Source organism: Phycodurus eques, chromosome 13, assembly GCF_024500275.1.
Source record: "Phycodurus eques isolate BA_2022a chromosome 13, UOR_Pequ_1.1, whole genome shotgun sequence".
Classification (NCBI taxonomy): domain Eukaryota; kingdom Metazoa; phylum Chordata; class Actinopteri; order Syngnathiformes; family Syngnathidae; genus Phycodurus; species Phycodurus eques.
Genome location: NC_084537.1, coordinates 4,558,824 through 4,577,644, shown reverse-complemented (window position 1 = coordinate 4,577,644; position 18,821 = coordinate 4,558,824). Strand labels below are relative to the sequence as shown.

The 18,821-nt window shown below is 41.9% G+C and overlaps 1 protein-coding gene across 3 annotated transcripts in view; it reads right to left on the bottom strand.

Moving 5' to 3' along the window:
* Window positions 1-18,821, bottom strand: part of dip2cb (disco-interacting protein 2 homolog Cb) — a 109,448-nt gene that overhangs the window by 53,268 nt on the left and 37,359 nt on the right. For all 3 annotated transcript variants that reach the window (XR_009769634.1, XM_061693254.1, XM_061693255.1), the window contains exons 2-5: window positions 11,716-11,787; window positions 11,064-11,174; window positions 10,254-10,379; window positions 5,254-5,598 (exon numbers count right to left, since the gene is read on the bottom strand). Coding sequence is in view for 2 of the 3 variants with exons in the window: in XM_061693254.1 (XP_061549238.1) it covers window positions 5,254-5,598; window positions 10,254-10,379; window positions 11,064-11,174; window positions 11,716-11,787 (654 nt within the window). In the remaining variant the exon portion in view is untranslated. The remainder of the gene's footprint in view (window positions 1-5,253; window positions 5,599-10,253; window positions 10,380-11,063; window positions 11,175-11,715; window positions 11,788-18,821) is intronic.

The window sequence follows — 18,821 nt, the reverse complement described above, 5'->3', positions numbered from 1 at the left end:
TCCGGCGGCAGAGTGAGGGTATGTCCTTTGACATGCAGAGAGACATTTTGGTAGCAGAAAGTCAGTCTAAACATATGCCTGCTGATACCAAGTAGGGCTGCAGAATTAATCAAATATTAATCGTGATAGCGATTTTGGCTGCCACGATTAAATAAGCCTGATCGTCGGCGATTTTTTACTGTTATAATGCGGGCACTGCTGCATATGAAAAGTGCTTCATTTGCAGCAGTGCCTGCAACCTATTAACCAGCCACCAGTGGGCGAATGCATGGTTAAGGCTTCATTAAGCTCTGGCACTGCGCTCCGGTGCAGACTTCAAAATAAAAGCCTGAAATGGCACTGATGTCCAGTGTCGTAATATATCCAGTTTTTATTTTGAAGTGGGACCTCTCAGCACATTAGCGGAGTAAGACACCATTTACAATCGTTGTAGCGGCTGCCTTGACTTTAACTTTTCGGCTGGCCTGACCGCAAGGGGGGAGAAGAAGAAAAAAAAAAAAAAAAAAAAGAATAGAGAGGGAAATCACAACTGTTCTTTTCAGTCTGTGACTGTGCACGACTGACCAATGGTCAAGCAGAACAACCGAGACGTACCGTCCTTGATAATTTACTATATTGACAACGGCGATTTTTAAAGGAAAAGTCGGTGTTTGCAGCCTAACATTATTGCCTTCTATGCATTCACTGTATTTGCTTCCATTAAGTTGCAATTTGTGATTGCACTTTGTAAAAGCACATTTATTCAGTTCGCCCTTGCTAAAGTAGATTTTTGGGGGGGGGGGGGGGAAATTGTTTTTAAAATTCTTATTATCTGTCATTTAATCATTTTGAACTGAAAACTGCTCCATATTTTTTTGTTAAAAAAGTAGTGCAATAAAAATAAAGATGTTTCCCTAACGAGGGATAATCGTGCTTAATAATTGTGATTACAATATTGATCAAAAATAATCATCATTATTTTGGCCATAATCGTGCAGAAGTCTAAGTCCTGTCACATCTACTCTCACATGAGTTTGGATGAATTTGATCGGGGCACGGGCAGCCAGATAAGCGAGATCCGCCGACTTGTGGTGGATGTCAGACGCAATGTCATTCTTTCATAAATATCTGAACAGCGGGCATCAAACCCTCTGAATCATGGTAGAAAATCAATTAATTGAACATATTCTTTGTCTTCGTTTTTTTTTTTTTCCCCTTCTTCTTCTTATTATTATTACCACTATCACAAAAGCTGACGGTGGAGATTGATAAATGGGTTTTCTCCGGGCACTCCGGTTTCCTCCCACATCCCAAAAACATCCATGCTAGGTTGATTGAAGACTCTAAATTGCCCGTAGGTGTAAATGTGAGTGAGACTGGTTGTTTGTTTATATGTGCCCTGCGATTGGCTGGCGACCGGTTCAGGGTGTGCCTCGCCTCTCGCCCTAAGGCGGCTGGGATGGGCTCCAGCACGCATGTGACCCGATGTGAGGATAAGCGGTTATGGAACGTGAATGATTGAATATTTTATTTATTAAATCATTTGTTAATTTTTTAATTGCAAATAACATGCAAATACATTTGTACACTTAATTTTATGTATACATTTAAAAATATATATTTTATTAAATAATTGTTTAATTCATTTAAAACTAAATTATTCATAAATAAATAAAAATAAAATTTTATACATACACTTAAAATTTTTGTAATACATATTTGGTTTATTCATTTAAAACTGAATTAATCATAAATGAAGAAATCGTAAACTGAAGAAGTTTACAAATACATATTTAGAAAATAAACGGCACATATTCATGTATTCATTAATTTTTTATGTTTATTGATTTATCTTTTTAAATAAATGGCTTATTGTAAATAATACAATTTAAAAATAGTTAAATTTTAAAAAAGGAGAATTCTATTATATTTTAAGGTATTTATTAATGATGTATTTATGTCTGATGTAAATTATAAAATACGGAAAAATTTATATTTCTTTTCAATAAATAATGAGACTGAATCACTATTTTTAATTAAAACAACCTACAGTGTATTTTACATCCACATCACTACATCAGATCTACAAATGAGGCAGCCATCTGTCTGTTTCAAAACTGAAAACGTGGCCCTTCCACGAGCACAAAAGTTCGCCCAAGCAGCAACTCCTGGCATTGGGACACATGACAAAACGTCTGGCCATAATCTGATTTGTTGGAGTCCATTCCCAATTCACGTGCACGACCGGTTATGCGGCCTCCAGCCTGACAGCAGATGTTCCGCCATTCCTGGAGTTAATTCTGATGAACGGATTCATCCGTCGATGACATCATGATTGCAACGGAAACTTCCACAAGGTCACCAAATTGCCAAATCATGAGCGTGGAGGCTCACACTAACGTTTTCCGAATGAGCATTCCAATTGGACCAATGAAAAGAGTTTGAACCCACCATGCTACCAGCGGGTAGAATACAACAGAATAGAATCTGATCATTCGCACAGGTGCTTATGGTGTGACCCCCACTGGAATTTCTAAAAAAAAAAAAAAAAAAAAAAAACACACATTCCTTTTCTTAAAACACACAGCCTTGCCTTGAAAAATACTAGCTTATTTTATAGAAAATGTCAGAAAAGCCCCAAATGAATTTAAGACATTATTTTACCGTGTGAAAATCCACAAAATTGTCCAACATGTTGGTAGCACAAAAGAAAATATTTCCAATATGTAATACAGTGAACCACCGTATATTCGCAAATTTGCAGAATTTTTTTTAATACCAGTCTCTATTTGCTGTTTTTGTGCTCAAGCTACATCAGGAGCAGTATTGCTTTGGTGCCATCTTATGGGGTGCCACCAAGGAACTATGTTTAAGTGAGTTGAGGAGTTTAATTCAAACAAAAATTAGTCATTTGCTGCTGTCTTGTAGCACCTACAAAGGAGGCTTAAGATATGAGTGACCCAACTTAAGAGTATTTTGAGATGTGCGGCGTCTGGCCGACTTTTTTCTTTGACTTGCGAAGGCAAACTTGAGATATGCGCTCTGTATGGCGAAACTCAACTCACTTCACAATGAACAGCAGTTTGGCAGATATTGAACAATTGTTCAAAGAGGTGTCAAGCTGTTTATTGCCACTCCCAGTTGAAATTTACTGTCAAACTAAACAGAAAACAAACATTGTGTAACAACCACACAAATTTGCTTTCACAAACGTCAACAGTTTACCTTAATGCAAACAAACAATACAAAACTTCAGAGAAATGCTAACGGTTAGGATCGGTACTCACAGGTTTAGAAGCCTTTAAGTCACTGCTACTTGAACACAAAAGGTGGCGCAACGCATGTAGACAGACCGTATCACAATACTCACAGGCATATATCCTTTATCCTCTGTGAAAAAACACTAATATTGAATTGAAGCAAAAAATCATGATGCACAAACTGTTTAACTCTTTACATTCTATTTATGTCATTACTGTATGTTTTGATAAAGTACAATATTATCGAGTGTTATTTTTCGAAATATGTTTTTTTTTTTATAAAAATCTTTGCTTTATTTTTGAGGGGGAGGTGGAATCAGATTCTCTTTACCATTCATTTCAATGGGGATATGAGTGTTTTGAGTTACAAGCGTAATTCCAAAATGCATGAAACTCATATCTCAAGGCATCACTGTATAGGCAATCTTTTGGGTGGGCAGCAATTCATCGCGGATTGGCAATTAAAAATAACAACTACGGCAACACTGGCCACATAAAAACAGTTTTTATGATTGCCAGAAATTTTAGAGCTGGAGGTGGCCCGAAATGCGTCAGCCGCCTCGACGTTTTCTATGCAGGAAAAACTCTGAAAGACAAAAAGACAGAGACCTCCACACCACCACTGCCAGGCGGCAAAGTGATGTTTAAACCTTGACAAATGCAGCAGACATTCTTGCACGCGCTGTTTATGATTGGACACCAGATTGCGAGGACGCGGCGTGAGACAAGAAGAAAGAAAAAGAAGAAGGCATCAGCCCACACATTCCGACAGCTGACATAATCGTACGCATCAATAAATAAAAAACAGACCACAACCTTGAGATAACAGCACTCATGCACGCTGATGTTTTCCCTCAAGTGCTTAAAAGCCACACATTTATTTGGACTTTTAGTTGTGTCGACCTTTATTTTACTTTGGGGTGTGCCAACTGCGGCGGGGTCAGGAAGGGGCTGCGTACCTCATGAAGTTTGGAAAAGGCTGCTCTACGACATGAAATAAACAATGTACTACGATCCTAAACTGGTTGCACCCACGTGTGGCGTGAGAGATCATCAGGGGTGCCATTGGACATTATCCAATTTCACTTAATCTGTCTGATAATTATTATTTATTATACAAAGGGTTGCAACTAACGATTATTTTAATAATCGATTCATCTGTCAATATTTTCTTTTTGAATTATTTATGAATCAGGTTTTAAAAAAATATTTTTCCATCCCCTTATTCAAAAAGAGGACAGTATTTAAAATTGATAGTGCAGAAAATGTACATACATAAATTGATGATGATTCAGTTACCAGTTTCCATCCATCCATTTTATTTTAGCACTTATCCTCACTCGGGTCGCGGGTTAGGCGGAGCCTATCCCAGCTATTTCGGGCGGGAGGCGGGGTACACACTGAACCAGTCGCTAGCCAATCGCAGGGCACATAGAAACAAGCAACCATTCACACTCACATTCACACCTACGGGCAATTTAGAGTCTTCAAATCAACCTACCACGCATGTTTTTGGGATGTGGGAGGAAACCGGAGTGCCGGAGAAAAGCCACGCAGGCACGGGGAGAACATGCCAACTCCACACAGGCTGGGCCGGGATTTGATCCCTGGTCCCCAGAACTGTGAGGCAGATGTGCTAACCAGTCATCGACCGTGCACATAAATCGGACTGTCATCAGCAAGGCAATGGAAAGAAATCATGTTCTTTTTCAAAATGGAACCGGGGCGGCAAATACAAAGAGGAGCGGCCCTAAAATTGACCCCTGTGAAACCCCACAAAACACACACAGTTCTGTCTGCCAGATAGGATCTAAACCAATCCAAAGCATGACCACTTATGACCACAAGGTGCTGCAACAGAGCCAATAAGATATTGTGGTCAACAATCGAGCGATTCGTTAAAACGGCTTTGTTTGAATTTTTTTGGGGTGGACATGAATTGGGGTGCGGCAACTCTGTTGGGGTGCTGTAAGGAGTGCACAAATTAGTAAATTTGCAGTTGCTGTCTTCTTACCGTTCTTGTGGTGCTTCTGGTGCTGCTGATGTAGACGCAGGTGGTGCTGGTGCGCGGAGATGTGGACGTGTTGGGCCAGAACCTCGGCCAGGCGCCCGCGGGCTATTGCCCCGCTGCCAGAGGACGAGGACGAAGAGGCGGTGGAGGAGTTGGTGTTGGTGTTGGTGGCGGACGAGGTGGCGTGAATGGCGCGGCTGATCCAGTGCTCCATGCTCATGCTGCCCTCCAGGCTTGAGGAGATTCCTCCTCCTCCTTCGCCACGGTTTCCTCCTCCGTCCTCTTCTTCACCGCCTTCTCCCTCCTCGTAATCCTCCTTCTCCTCACCCTCAGAACCGGAGGAGGTATCTGAGGAGGAATGCAAATGTTTTAGAATGCTGTAAACAATTCTGGGTAGATAGACACTTTTGAAATGGTCACGTGTGTGTATAAATTCGTCAACTGGAACCCAACCATTTATTGCCACCGACAAATATATTAGTCAGGTACGTTTTTCAATGGGTAGCGTAGAAGAAGGCGGCACGGTAAGCGCTCAGCCTCACAGTTCTGAGGACCCGGGTTCAATCCCCAGTCCCGCCTGTGTGGCGTTTGCATGTTCTCCCCGTGCCTGCGTGGGTTTTCTCCGGGCACTCCGGTTTCCTCCCACATCCCAAAAACATGCATTCATTGGAGACTCTAAATTGCCCGTAGGCATGACTGTGAGTGCGAATGGTTGTTTGTTTCTATGTGCCCTGCGATTGGCTGGCAACCAGTTCAGGGTGTACCCCGCCTCCTGCCCGATGACAGCTGGGATAGGCTCCAGCACGCCTGCGACCCTAGTGAGGAGAAGCGGTTCAGAAAATGGATGGATGGATGGATACCGTAGAAGAAGTTCACGCCGAGCGTATAGTCATATTCATGCTACTACGTAACTGTGATGACAAACAGACGCCAGTAGATGGTGGTGTTGCACCTCCAGAGTTGAGATTAGCACATTTTTTGAGTTGAAGATTAAGATTAGATAGTGAATCTCATATTGTCAAATCAATTACATGCAGTGATTTCTCCAGATTCTCTGAACCTTTTGATGATATTAAGGACTATAGATGATTAAATCCCTATATTCATTGCAATTGTACGTTGAGGAACATTGTCCTTAAACTGTTCGACTATTTTCTCACGCACTTGTTCACAAAGAGGTGAACCTCGCCCATTTTTGCTTGTGAATGACTGAGTAATTCAGGGCAGCTCCTTTTATACCCAAACATGGCACCTACTTGTTCCCAATTAGCCTGTTCACTGTGGGATGTTCCAAACACGTGTTTGAGAAGCCTTCCTCAACTTTCTCAGTCTTTTTTGCCACGTGTCCCAACTTTTTGTAACGTGTTGCAGCCACAAAATTCTAAATTAATGATTATTTGCTAAAAACAATCAAGTTTGAACATTAAATATCTTGTCTTTGTAGTGTATTCAATTAAATATAGGTTGAACATGATTTGCAAATCATGGTATTCTGTTTTTATTTATGTCTAACACAACGTCCCAACTTCATTGGAATTGGGGTTGTACATTAATGAGGAAAAAAATAACTTCAATTATTTAGCAAACGGTGAGAAAAGACGCAGTTCATAAAGAGAATGGCGAAGATCAGACAAAAAAAGCCACTGACGTTTAATTCAAGCCATGTAGAGAGTCAGTGTCGCGTTTCTCAGTTGTATCGCTGTAAATATTTATTTTGCCATCAAAATCCCTTTCTCAGTCTTGTCTTTATTTTACAGTTTGAGTGACACCTTAAAAGCAAAATAATGTTACTGTTCTGCATGACATGTTTTTTTGTTTTTTTTTTAAAAGCGAATTTTATCTGCTGTTTGGTCAGAAACTGGCGTTTTTGGTGAAACCAACTCATGTTTTACTGTTGATTACAAACAAACGGAAAAGCTAGAAACAAACTTTTTCTGATGAAAGGAGAACAGAACACAAAAATTCTGTGTCTCTTGAAAGACCCGTTAAAATGCTCTCGAACGGCTGGCAATATGGGAAACTCGGCTTTGAAAAAGGCTGCCAGTCAATGAGCTATTAAAATGGACACATGTATACTTTGGATAGTCCTAAAATGGATGTACAGTGGGTACGGAAACTATTAAGACCCCCTTACATTTTTCACTCTTTTTTTATATTGCAGCCATTTGCTAAAATCATTTAAGTTATTTTTTTCCTCATTAATGTACACACAGTACTCCATATTGACAGAAAAAAACGGAATTGTTGACATTTTTGCAGATTTATTAAAAAAAATAAAAAATAATTTAAATTAAATATCACACAGCCATAAGTATTCAGACCCTTTGCTCAGTATTTAGTAGAAGCTCCCTTTTGAGCTAATACAGCATGAGTCTTTTGGGGAATGATGCAACAAGTTTTTAATACCTGGATTTGGGGATCCTCTGCCATTCCTCTCCAGTTCTGTCAGGTTGGATGGTGAACGTTGGTGGGCAGCCATTTTCAGGTCTTTCCAAAGATGCTCAATTGGGTTTCCGTCAGGGCTCTGGCTGGGCCATTCAAAAACAGTGACGGAGTTGTTCTAAAGCCACTCCTCCTGTATTTTAGTTGTGTGCTTAGGTCCATTGTCTTTTTAAAGGTGAACCTTCGGCCCAGTCTGAGGTTCTAAGCACTCAAGAGAAGGTTTTCGTCCAGGATATCCCTGTACTTGGCCGCATTCATCTTTCCTCCAATTGCAACCAGTCTCCCTGTCCCTGCAGCTGAATAACACCCCCACAGCATGATGCTGCCACCACCATGCTTCACTGTTGGGACTGTATTGGACAGGTGATGAGCACGGCCTGGTTTTCTGCACACATACCTCTTAGAATTAAGGCCACCAATTTCTATCTTGGTATCATCAGACCAGAGAATCTTATTTCTAACCATCTTGGAGTCCTTCAGGTGTTTCTTTAGCAAACTCCATGCGGGTTTTCATGTGTCTTGGACTGAGGAGAGGCTTCCGTCGGGCCACTCTGCCATAAAGCCCCGACTGGTGGAGGGCTGCAGTGATGGTTGACTTTCTAGAACTTTCTCCCATCTCCCGACTGCATCTCTGGACCTCAGCCACAGAGATCTTTGGGTTCTTCTTTACCTCTCTCACCAAGGCTCTTCTCCCCCAATTGCTCCGTTTGGCCGGACGGCCAGCTCTAGGAAGGGTTCTGGTCGTCCCAAACGTCTTCCATTTCAGGATTATGGAGGCCACTGTGCTCTTAGGAACCTTGAGTGCAGCAGAAATTCTTTTGTAACCTTGGCCAGATCTGTGCCTTACCACAATTCTGTCTCTGAGCTCTTCAGGCAGTTCCTTTGACCTCATGATTCAAATTTGCTTTGACATGCACTGTAAAACAGAGGTGTGGCTTTCCTAATCAAGACCAATCAATATAATCAAACACAGCTGGACTCCAATGAAGGTGTAGAACCATCTTAAGGATGATCAGAAGAAATGGACAGCACCAGAGTTAAATCTATGAGTGTCACAGCAAAGGGTTTGAATACTTACAGCTGTGTGATTTCAGTTTTTCTTTTTTTCTTTTTTTTTTTAAATCAGCAAAAATTTCAACAATTCCGTTTTTTTTCTCTCAATATAGGGGTCCTGTGTGTACATTAATGAGGACAAGAATGACCTTAAATGATTTTAAACAAAGGGCTGCAATATAACAAAGCGTGAAAAATCTAAGGGGGTCTGAAAACGTTCCGTACTCACTGTATGTATTGAATAATTGTACATTGTACATACTCGTCACTTTAAACCGCATACACTCCTTGAAGTCTCAGCGCCCTTTGCAGAATGGTCATTGCACCGGACTATTGCAATATTAGTCGCTCGAACTGCTCTAAGTGCTAGAGGACTCTGCATCGTTTTGCACAATTGTTTTTTGTCAATGTCTTTATGTCCCCAAAGTGTTCTGTAAATTGACTGTCTGTTGTACTAGAGCGGCTCCAACTACCGGAGACAAATTCCTTGTGTGTTTTGGACATACTTGGCAAATAAAGATGATTCTGATTCTGATTCTGATTGTAAATGGACATATGTATGTATTGAAAATGTGTTTAAGACATTTACGGTATGTAATGAACATGCATGAATTGAATAGTTGTATAAAAAAAATAAAAATAATAAAATTTAAAAAATTAATTACAAAAATCTCTTTTTTTTGGTTGTTTTACAATAACAATAATTTGATGATCTAAAAAAATAAAATAAAATAAATTTAAAAATGTAAAAAAGTTGAAACCTCTTCCTACTTCCCAGGACATTTATTGACTGGCACAGTGTTTCAGACCAACAGCTCTTGTTTAGTTATGGCCAGGCTGTATACAGGAGAATATCCCAAATCAGGTTTGCGCAACAGTATTTTAGTTAAGCTTTTGCAACAAAACAAAAACAATTAAGATGACATCTAAATGTTAACCTAATAAAATATTTTAAACCAAACAGATTTTTTGTTTGTCACTACAGCACACACTGGCATACAAATTTGGCTAGAACACTGCAGAAAGAAATATAGTTGATGGCATTCTTGATGTCTTGCCAATGTTGACTTGTTTTGTCATATGGTACGTGTTTGCTAAATGACTCAGCGAGGGTTTTCTGAGTGTTGTGCAGATTTAACTTTTCTTTAGCGGTCGTCGCGCTTGTGGAATCAACATCAACAATGTTTTACCTATTCCCCATTCTCGAGGTTTGGAGGGTTACTATAGAAATGTATTCCGAGTTTGAGAACGCAAATTTTCTTCGCTTGCCACTGAGTATCATGACTGAATCATGTCCGGTGACTCGGCGAATGAGGACTTTCACTGCGCTTCCTTCTTTCTCGCTTCCTCCTATGCCGTCCATGCACCCTTTTGGTTGTTTTATTTTCGAGAAGGTATGAATGCAATATACAATTATATCGAAGGAGATGTACATCGCCTACCTAGTCTTCATAAGTAGTCATAAAAAGGACGTGTGTATTTCTGTATGTTTTGTGCGATGTTGGTACCTGGCGGTGTGTACGCCTCCATGGAGTTCTGCACCACCAGGGAGCGCCGCTTGGACGGCATGGGCACGGCCATCTTCCTCTCGCGATGTTTGGCCAACGCCGCATGCACCGCTTCACTGTGAATGTCTGACAACACAAAAATGTCACACGCCATGATTTAGCCATTCATTGACTGACTTCTGGATCCAGATAACCCAGTGACCAATACAAATTGTCTGGCAAGCAATCCAGATGGACAGGTGACCAAACCAGATTGATTGACAAGCAATCCAGATTGTCCAGGAACCAATACTGTACAAATCGACTGCCACGAAATCCAGGTTGGTGACCAATCCTGGTTAACCGATCCACATTACTGCGGGACCAACACTAATCGTCTGGGGAGCAATACAGGTCGACTGGCAAACCAACGTGGATTGGTGACCCATTCATTGAACTAATCCAGATTGTCTGGTGATCAATCCAGATTGACTGACAACCAATTCAAATTACCCGGGGACCATCCATCCATTTCCTGAGCCGCTTATCCTCACAAGGGTCGCGGGAGTGCTGGAGCCAATCCCAGCTATCATCGGGCAGGAGGCGGGGTACACCCTGAACTGGTCGCCAGCCATTCGCAGGGCAAACATATAAACAAACAACCATTCGCACTCACATTCACACCTGCGGAAGCAGACGCGCTAACCAGTCGTCCACCGTGCCGCCACCCGGGGACCAATACAACAAAAAATAAATAAATAAATAAAATAATGGATTCTATTTCAAGACCCTGTAAAAAAAGTATTTACCAGTGTCCCATCAACTCCTCACCTGAGCGGTAGCGCTCGTCCCGGGAGCCGGACAAGCGTCTGCGGTGGTATCGTGAGGCTGAGGACGGCGTGGCTGGCGGTCTCCTCTCCTGACCGCCCGAGGTGTCCGTACCTATGTAGAAAATGTAACACATTTAACATTTTTATTGTGTTCCTTCGCAGTATTGGTTCATCGTTCGCGACCCCGTGATATTGCAGATTTTTAAGTGACCGAGTTTTCATGTTTTTAAATCTGAATTTAGATTGTTGCATTGCTGTATGTTCTGTTGGTGTGTGTTGCTGCTCCGTGTGTGTTAAAGTAGCAGTTGTTTGAAAGTTTACAATTACCATAACATCTATGCGAATTTCCACTAGCCCATCTATGGTGTTTTTCATGACGTTTTATGTTAGCAGTAAACTATCAGACTTTCGCTAGATGGAATATGGTTTAGTTGAACATTTGTGTGTACATAAAACAAAACACTGTTTTGTTTTATGTGTCCGTGGGAGTGACAGATTAAACACACTTTGCTTCTTATTTGGAGTATGGTGTCAACTGTGTGAGTGAGAACAGTCACAAAGGAATACTTTAAACAGCGTCTATTAACATGTTTAAGTGTGTTTTAATGAGTTAAAATGTGTTTAAAGTGTGTGGAAGGGGTAAAGCTGCTTACCTGGCCCTTGTGGGAAAAACGCTCCAATCAACTTGGATCTTTTTTTCTCGTAACCTTTTTGTGTGATGTCACCTGTGACGAGAGGAATAAAAGAAGACTTTATTCATCTTCATCAATAATAATACTGTAATATTCAAAATAAAAGGGTTAGTTCGAAACATTTCAAAACAACAAAAACGAACTGAAATCAAATTTTATTTCCATGTTTAACACAAATTAAAATATGTAGTTGAATAGAACAAAACATACCCATCAATACAAAAATATATCAGGAGGGAGGTTAACATTTTTCTTTCAACTATAAGCACAAAGAACCAAAATAAAGAAGGCAATATATATTACGGTGTCGGACTGAATGTGTGCCAGTGCATGTGTGCGTGTGTGGTTTTATATGAGCGAAGGAATAACCAAATACAGATTGGTTCGTGAAGCCAAACATAGGACAATCAATAACAATAATCAAATGAGTACATTGACTGTATAAATGTTATCAACATCGCTGTAGATTTAGCAACATACCACTTCCTGTAGCATGCTCTTATTCTGAAAGACCAAGCTTACCACTTCCTTAGCTGAGCAATCGATATGTGAAACTTTCACGAAAAACTATTTCGTAAAACTCTTCTGGTGCAACAAGTCAGAGACGACGTCAAGAAGACACTGAAAGTGTACTTGTTTGTTGCTACTCACTTTGTCGTCGACGCACACAGCGGAACAAAACCTAACTGGCTCGCTCAGATAAATAGTGTTTGCAAATTAACATGAAAGTAAGGCACTTAAACAATGGAGAACATATTTTCCCTCACAACAAATGACTTCGGGACAGTTTCTAGAGGCTGTGTCTGTATATCGTTGGCATGGGGTTAACTCCCTGATCTACTCGTGCTGACCCAACCAAAACACAAAGTGGATAGCCAAGGATTTCCAAGACAACCAAAGACATTCGAACGAGTTCGCCTCCAAACACAAACTAAAATCCTGTAGGAACAAGCGCACATCTTTGACATCACAATACACAGATTCATAACGCTGAGTCATGTCTGTGTGTGTCTGAAAAGTTGCTGACTCATGACGCCGACTACGCAGAGAGCGGTTGGCTGGCTCGAGTCAGCACAATTTCCATCTGAACTCAATCAGGCGGCGTTTGTTTTATTCCCGTGGGGACGCCTGCCGGGTGGGGCTTCCCGCCATACCAATTTGACTTGTTGGAAGAGAGAGATGCCACCCGTACATTGGCTGACCACTTTATTAGGTAAACCAACACTCTCCGATTCAGATCCAGATTGACTGGCTAGCCAATCTAGGTTGACACGTGACCAAGCCAAACATTTTTTAGCCACCAATCCCGATCCAATAGTACAGGCAACCATCCAGATTTTCAAAACAAATCCAGGTTGACTGGCTAAAAAACAGATTGGCGACCAATTTCTGTTGAGTTACCCAATAGAGATTGATTGACAGCCAATCCAGATTGCCCAGCGACCAAAACAAATTGACTGGTGAAGATTGCCCATGGGCGATTCCAGTAATAATTTATGACCAATCCTAATTGCTTCCCAATAATCCTGAACCGGATAACAGCAGGAAGATGTTTCCAAGGACCACTTGAGAAATCCGACTTAATGCAGACGCGCAGCACTCGAATCAGGAAAGCGAAGACATTGAAAACAATGAAAGTCATTGAGCGGATGCACTGGAAGTGACCTTAACCGACCGATTGGAGGCGCCTTCTCCAAAAAATTGTTTGGTCTTAAATGTTACGCACATGATTACATCACAACCGCGACAACACAGTCGCCCAGAATAGAACACAATCATCAACTGTAGAACAAAATTGTCTAGAATAAAGTGTTCCCTCGCTATATCGCGGGATTCTGAGTGTACACTATGCTGTAATTTTGTTATAAATTGTTCGATATGCGGCCAGACGTTGCCTTGTCCGATTTCACAAATGAAAGTGAAGATATGGACGAAATGCCCATTTTGGAGCCATCTCTTGGAAAGCCTGCAGGCGCTTATCCCTGTTTTTGAAAGCGGAAGATGTTATGTTATGTCATATAATCTGGCCACAAATCAAAATGCCAAATGTGTTTTAGTGGGTGAGATGATGTTTGCAAATTGTGTCTAACTAGGTGAAAAGTTCTTCAGGGTCTACGGCAAAGTCAATAAATGGGCTCAGACAATCGGCTTTTGCATGTTAGTGGATGACAAATATTGTAAATCGTCAAATCAGCTCGTTGGAGGTGAAGCCTGTGGAGTATGACACAAAAGTCCGCTAGATGGCGCCTCCACAAGAACATTTGTCACTTTTCACATGACCCATTTGAGCAATGCTGAATCGCTTTGTGTGCGTGTGTGTGTGTGCCCGCGGCGCCTAGTGAGACTTGCATGACCATATAGAGTCAGTCATTCAGTCGGTCAGCCTGCAGGAGACATGGGAAAGAGAGCAAGAAAATCCAGAAGGAAAGAAGGCGTGATGAGGAGGGAAAAAAAAGAGAAGGATGAAGAAGAAGAGAAGGAGGAGGAGTAATGTTGCCTCTATCTAGCTGGTGAAATGGAAACAGCTGATTTCCTTGTTCGTATGCCGACAGGAAGCCAGAGACGGAATACCAGGGAATCATCACACGACGGAAAGATGAACATAAAAAAAAAAAAGATAGATATTCCCGTAGAGGAGGAATGGAGGAAGGAGAAGTGAAAGAAGAGAAGAAGTGAAAAGAGAAGGCAAAGAATTGATGAGAAGAGATGAAGTAGGCTTGCACGGTGAAGGGTACCTTGCCGTCAAAAACAATACTATGCAGTCATCCGTCGCTTTATGGCGGATTTTAAAATTGTCACACGTCTAATTTTGTGTCGTGTATTTGTCAGTGCTCTTTTTGTTGGTGCAGAATGACTCACGGAGCAATAAGGGCGAGCAAGGAGGAAAGAATGCGGAAAAGAGAGCGTGTCAAAAATTTGGGATCATTTCAGACTTAAAAGGAAAAAAAAGTGAAATGCGTCTACTGCAAAGTTGATCTGGATTACTGGCTTCCTAGAACTCACATCTAAAGCAAAAGAAAACATCATTACATCATTTAATATAGCCTACCACCGCTATGGAGGGATTACCAACTGTAATCCCTCCATAGGTGGTCAAGGATAGACACAGCCGCCGGTGCACTTTCAATCGCTTTATTCAACAAAACGGTAACACCGGTCACACATAACAAGCATATTCATACACTAGCTGCACGGCCACAAGTGAGCCCAGGGTCAGTCAACGCGGAAACTGGCTAACAGTTAGCGAGCTAACAGCCAGCCATCTCGACACTCAATCGCTAACGCCCATCTTACTTACCAGGCCGGGCCCTGCCTTTTAAAGCCACGTACATTTCAAGTCACAGATACTACAGTGTAGAATGTGCGGATGGGCAAAAGTAATGCATCACTGACTACTAACAATAAACGTAGGACACGAGACACCAGGGATGGGCAACTTAAATGATGGAGGCGGCCACAAAATTTCGTCAGCACTACCACGGAGCCACATAGGAAAAAAATGCCACTTTAAATATGGTCAAAATATGCGCAGCTCTGTTGTTTTTTACCCAGTGTACAGCACAGAACCTTAATATATTTCATGCTCCACTGCATGCTTAATAGAGCCACTCTTTGACAACAATGGGTTTGAAGCAATCAAAAAATAACCACATACAGATACTGGGAATTTGTTTTTTTTCCCCCAGTGCAAAGGGGCTCTCTTACATGAAAATTACCATTCATTCACATGAAGTGCAAGAACTCATTTTCTGCATTTTATTTTATTTTTTTTCCCCTCACAATAATCAACGAATTCAAAATTCTAATATCATACTGCTTGTCCTGCAGGTCATTAAAAATCCCCAAACTATGAGGTGAACTCACTTTGCAGTATAAGGGCAGCTCACTGAGGAATGGTGCAACTCAACTTCAAAGTGATCAAGTATTGCAGAGGAAACATTTGTTTGCTTTCAATTAATTAAAGGGCCACTCAAGAGTTTGGCCGCGGGCCGCCAGTTACCCATCCCTGCTATACACTATTGAAACGCACACGCACGCACACATACTGTAAGCCAGCAGCAGTTTACAACAACAAAACACTGAGTCAGCATGTCACAACGCCGCCAGGTGTTTTTCATCGGAGACGTTTAACCGTCACTCAACTGACACAAAACCACTGCTAAAAAATATTTATAAAATAAAAGAGTCTGGCTGTCTTTGATCCATCAAAACATTTTGTTTCTCTTCCCTCCAGTGGGGAAGGAGGAAAACCAGTTTGTCGTTTTCTTTTTCTTCCTGGAAAAACATTTCAGCTCCATAAAAAGAAAAGGAGGAGGAGGAATGTTTTCACCACGTCTACAGTCATGGCTTTCCCGGCTTCACGCTAACGTAACTAGCGACCAGTCGATTTGGTGTCTATAAGTGACCTGACATTGACTGGCCACCTGTCTCACATCTGCAGTGGTTACCATGGTAACATTGATGCTGAATGATCCATAAGAGCAATTAACACCATTTAAGTAAAGAAAAGTGAAACTTGACATGTACAAGGTCAATGGCGCATAAGGACAACCAAATCACTGGTCGCCACTTGATGTCAAGGAACATAGTGACAAACAATGGACTGGTCGCCTATCAATGTCAGCCTTTGTTGTCAGAAGGAAGTCAGCTGACCTCCGGAAGGCACATGATTTGACTGAAAAATCACGGTGTTCCACTCCAGTCCTGCAGGTGGCAGTAAGGCACATTGCACACAGCAGTTGCCAAACATGCTTTTTTTTTTTTTTTTTCCCACCATATCCCCGTTGATCATAAGGTCAAAGTGCACCAGTAACAAGGTAAAAAATGAATTTGCAACAAAGCACGTCGAGTCATACGTCAAATTAAAGGTCTTGATCTGTTATTATTTTGTCATTATGCCATCATTTGATGACGCAAAAACAAACAAAACCAAAAAAAAAACCAGTTCATTCTGTCAAATCAAGACTAATTGAGAGAGTCGTTGGGTCAATGAAACGTCCCTCAAAAGCAGGACAACAACATGCAGCCTGGAATTCCTGGGACTTGAAAACATGCGCGCACACACACACACACACACCAGCTGCTGCTTGAATAACTCTGATGACCATCATTAACTGTACAGATTGGGTTTCCACTAAACGTGTGCATGACTGAGTGAGAGAGAGGAGTGAGACACTAATGTGTCTAAACAGCTTGCACACACACACACACACACGCAGGTTGGTTGTGGCCATTGGATGATGTCGTTTTCGTGTCAATTCAATGCACGACAAACCAGACGGTTTGCCCAAGTCGTCCAGTAAACGAAACGGGCCTCCGTTGCGTCTCTCCCGAAACAAGCTGACATTTGAAGTGAAAAAGTGGAAGTGACATCACATCAAGCCCGGCGCTCATTTGCATACAGACGAGGGCCCTTAACCCGCCCACACGCACCCACCCACCGTACTATACTCTCGTCATGCTTTTGTAATATTTGGCTGCATGGCGTCGGACCAAATTTTGGTCAATTTCAGATTTATTCATAAATCGCCAGTATTGGCGAGTGCCCACGTGGGTCTGTTATTTTCACAAATAATCCCGCCGATCGAAAGTGTCGAAACTTGCTCTCCCTGATGATCTAATGTTTTGTCACGGCTCAATAAAGGTGGCGTTTTTTTTTACGGCGTACCGAAAACTGATGCTTTTGAGGATGTGGTGATTCCGCCCGACGACAGCGATTTGTAACAGCGGCACAAGCGATGATCCGATGTCAGCTGATCTGTGACATCAACCGCTCTCTTCATCCTCCTCCTCCTCCTCTTCTACTTTCTCCTTCACCCCTTCATCTTCCTCTTCCTTGTTTTTGTTAATTTTTCCTTTGTAAATAAGTTTTTTCCAAAAATCTAAAATTATCCTCTACCTTCTCATCTTCCTCCCCCCCTTTCTTTCCCTTCCTCCTCATCCACTTCTTTGTCTTCCTCCTATTCCTGCTCCTCCCTTCTGCAACTCCTTATCTTCTGCCGCTCTCATATTCCTCATCTCATCTCTTCCTCCTCCTCTTTCTCCACTCCCCCTCATCCTACTCCTTCTTCTCTTCCTCCCTTTTCTCCTCTGCCTTTCTGTTAACTTTATTTTGTAAATAAAGTTTTTCTAAAAATCTCCTCCACTTTCTCATTTTCCTCCCTCTTCATCATCTTCTCCTCCCCCTTCATCCTCTTCCTCCCGTCTTCCTCCCCCTCTCATTTCCCCTACCTCTCTTCCTCCTATTTCTCCTCTTTGGTTCCTCTTCATCCTCTTCCTTCTCCTATTTAGTACTTTCCTTTTGTAAATAAAGTGTTTGTCTCAAAGTCATACTTCTCTTCCGGATGAGGAGAAAGAGTAGGAGAAGGAGAAAAACGAGTAGGAGGAAGCGAAGGATATGGAGAAGGAACGGAAAGAGGAGGAATAGCAGGCTCACATGGCTCTGGTTTCATGACCTACTCAACATGAGTAAAATGCCTGTGTGTGTGTGTGTGTGTGTGTGTGTGTGTGTGTGCGCACATTTCCCCAAACTGGATTTGTCCCCAGGGGTCTTGTGGGGATTTCTTTCTACCCTGAAGCCTCCAGCATGCAACACAAAGTCCAAAAATAGATGCCAAGAGCTGCGCTGCGTGTCGACTTTTTGTTTCAGGTTTCCCCCCACCCCATGTCGAGAAAGCGCAATCGGAGGGAGGTGGGCAGGCAGGGGTCTATTTCCCAAAAACAAATGGAGCGAGCGGACACGAGTACGGAAGAACCAACATGATCCCATCATAAACGAGCAACATTTTGACCACAGAAACTCATGGATCCAGAATTCATCTGTTCCAGTGTCAAACTGACGCCACTCAAAATGCTGACAGTAGACACACAAACAAACGCAGACACACACACACACACACACACACACCTTTGATATTTTAAGTGTCGGATCGCAGTCAACCACTGGCCCACTTTCAGCACGCACAAGCTGTACAACTTCCTGTTTCCTGGACCTGTCCCAATGTCCACATTTTATTCTTTTTTGTGTACAGTATGTGTGTGTTTATGCATACATGTGTGTGACTAGG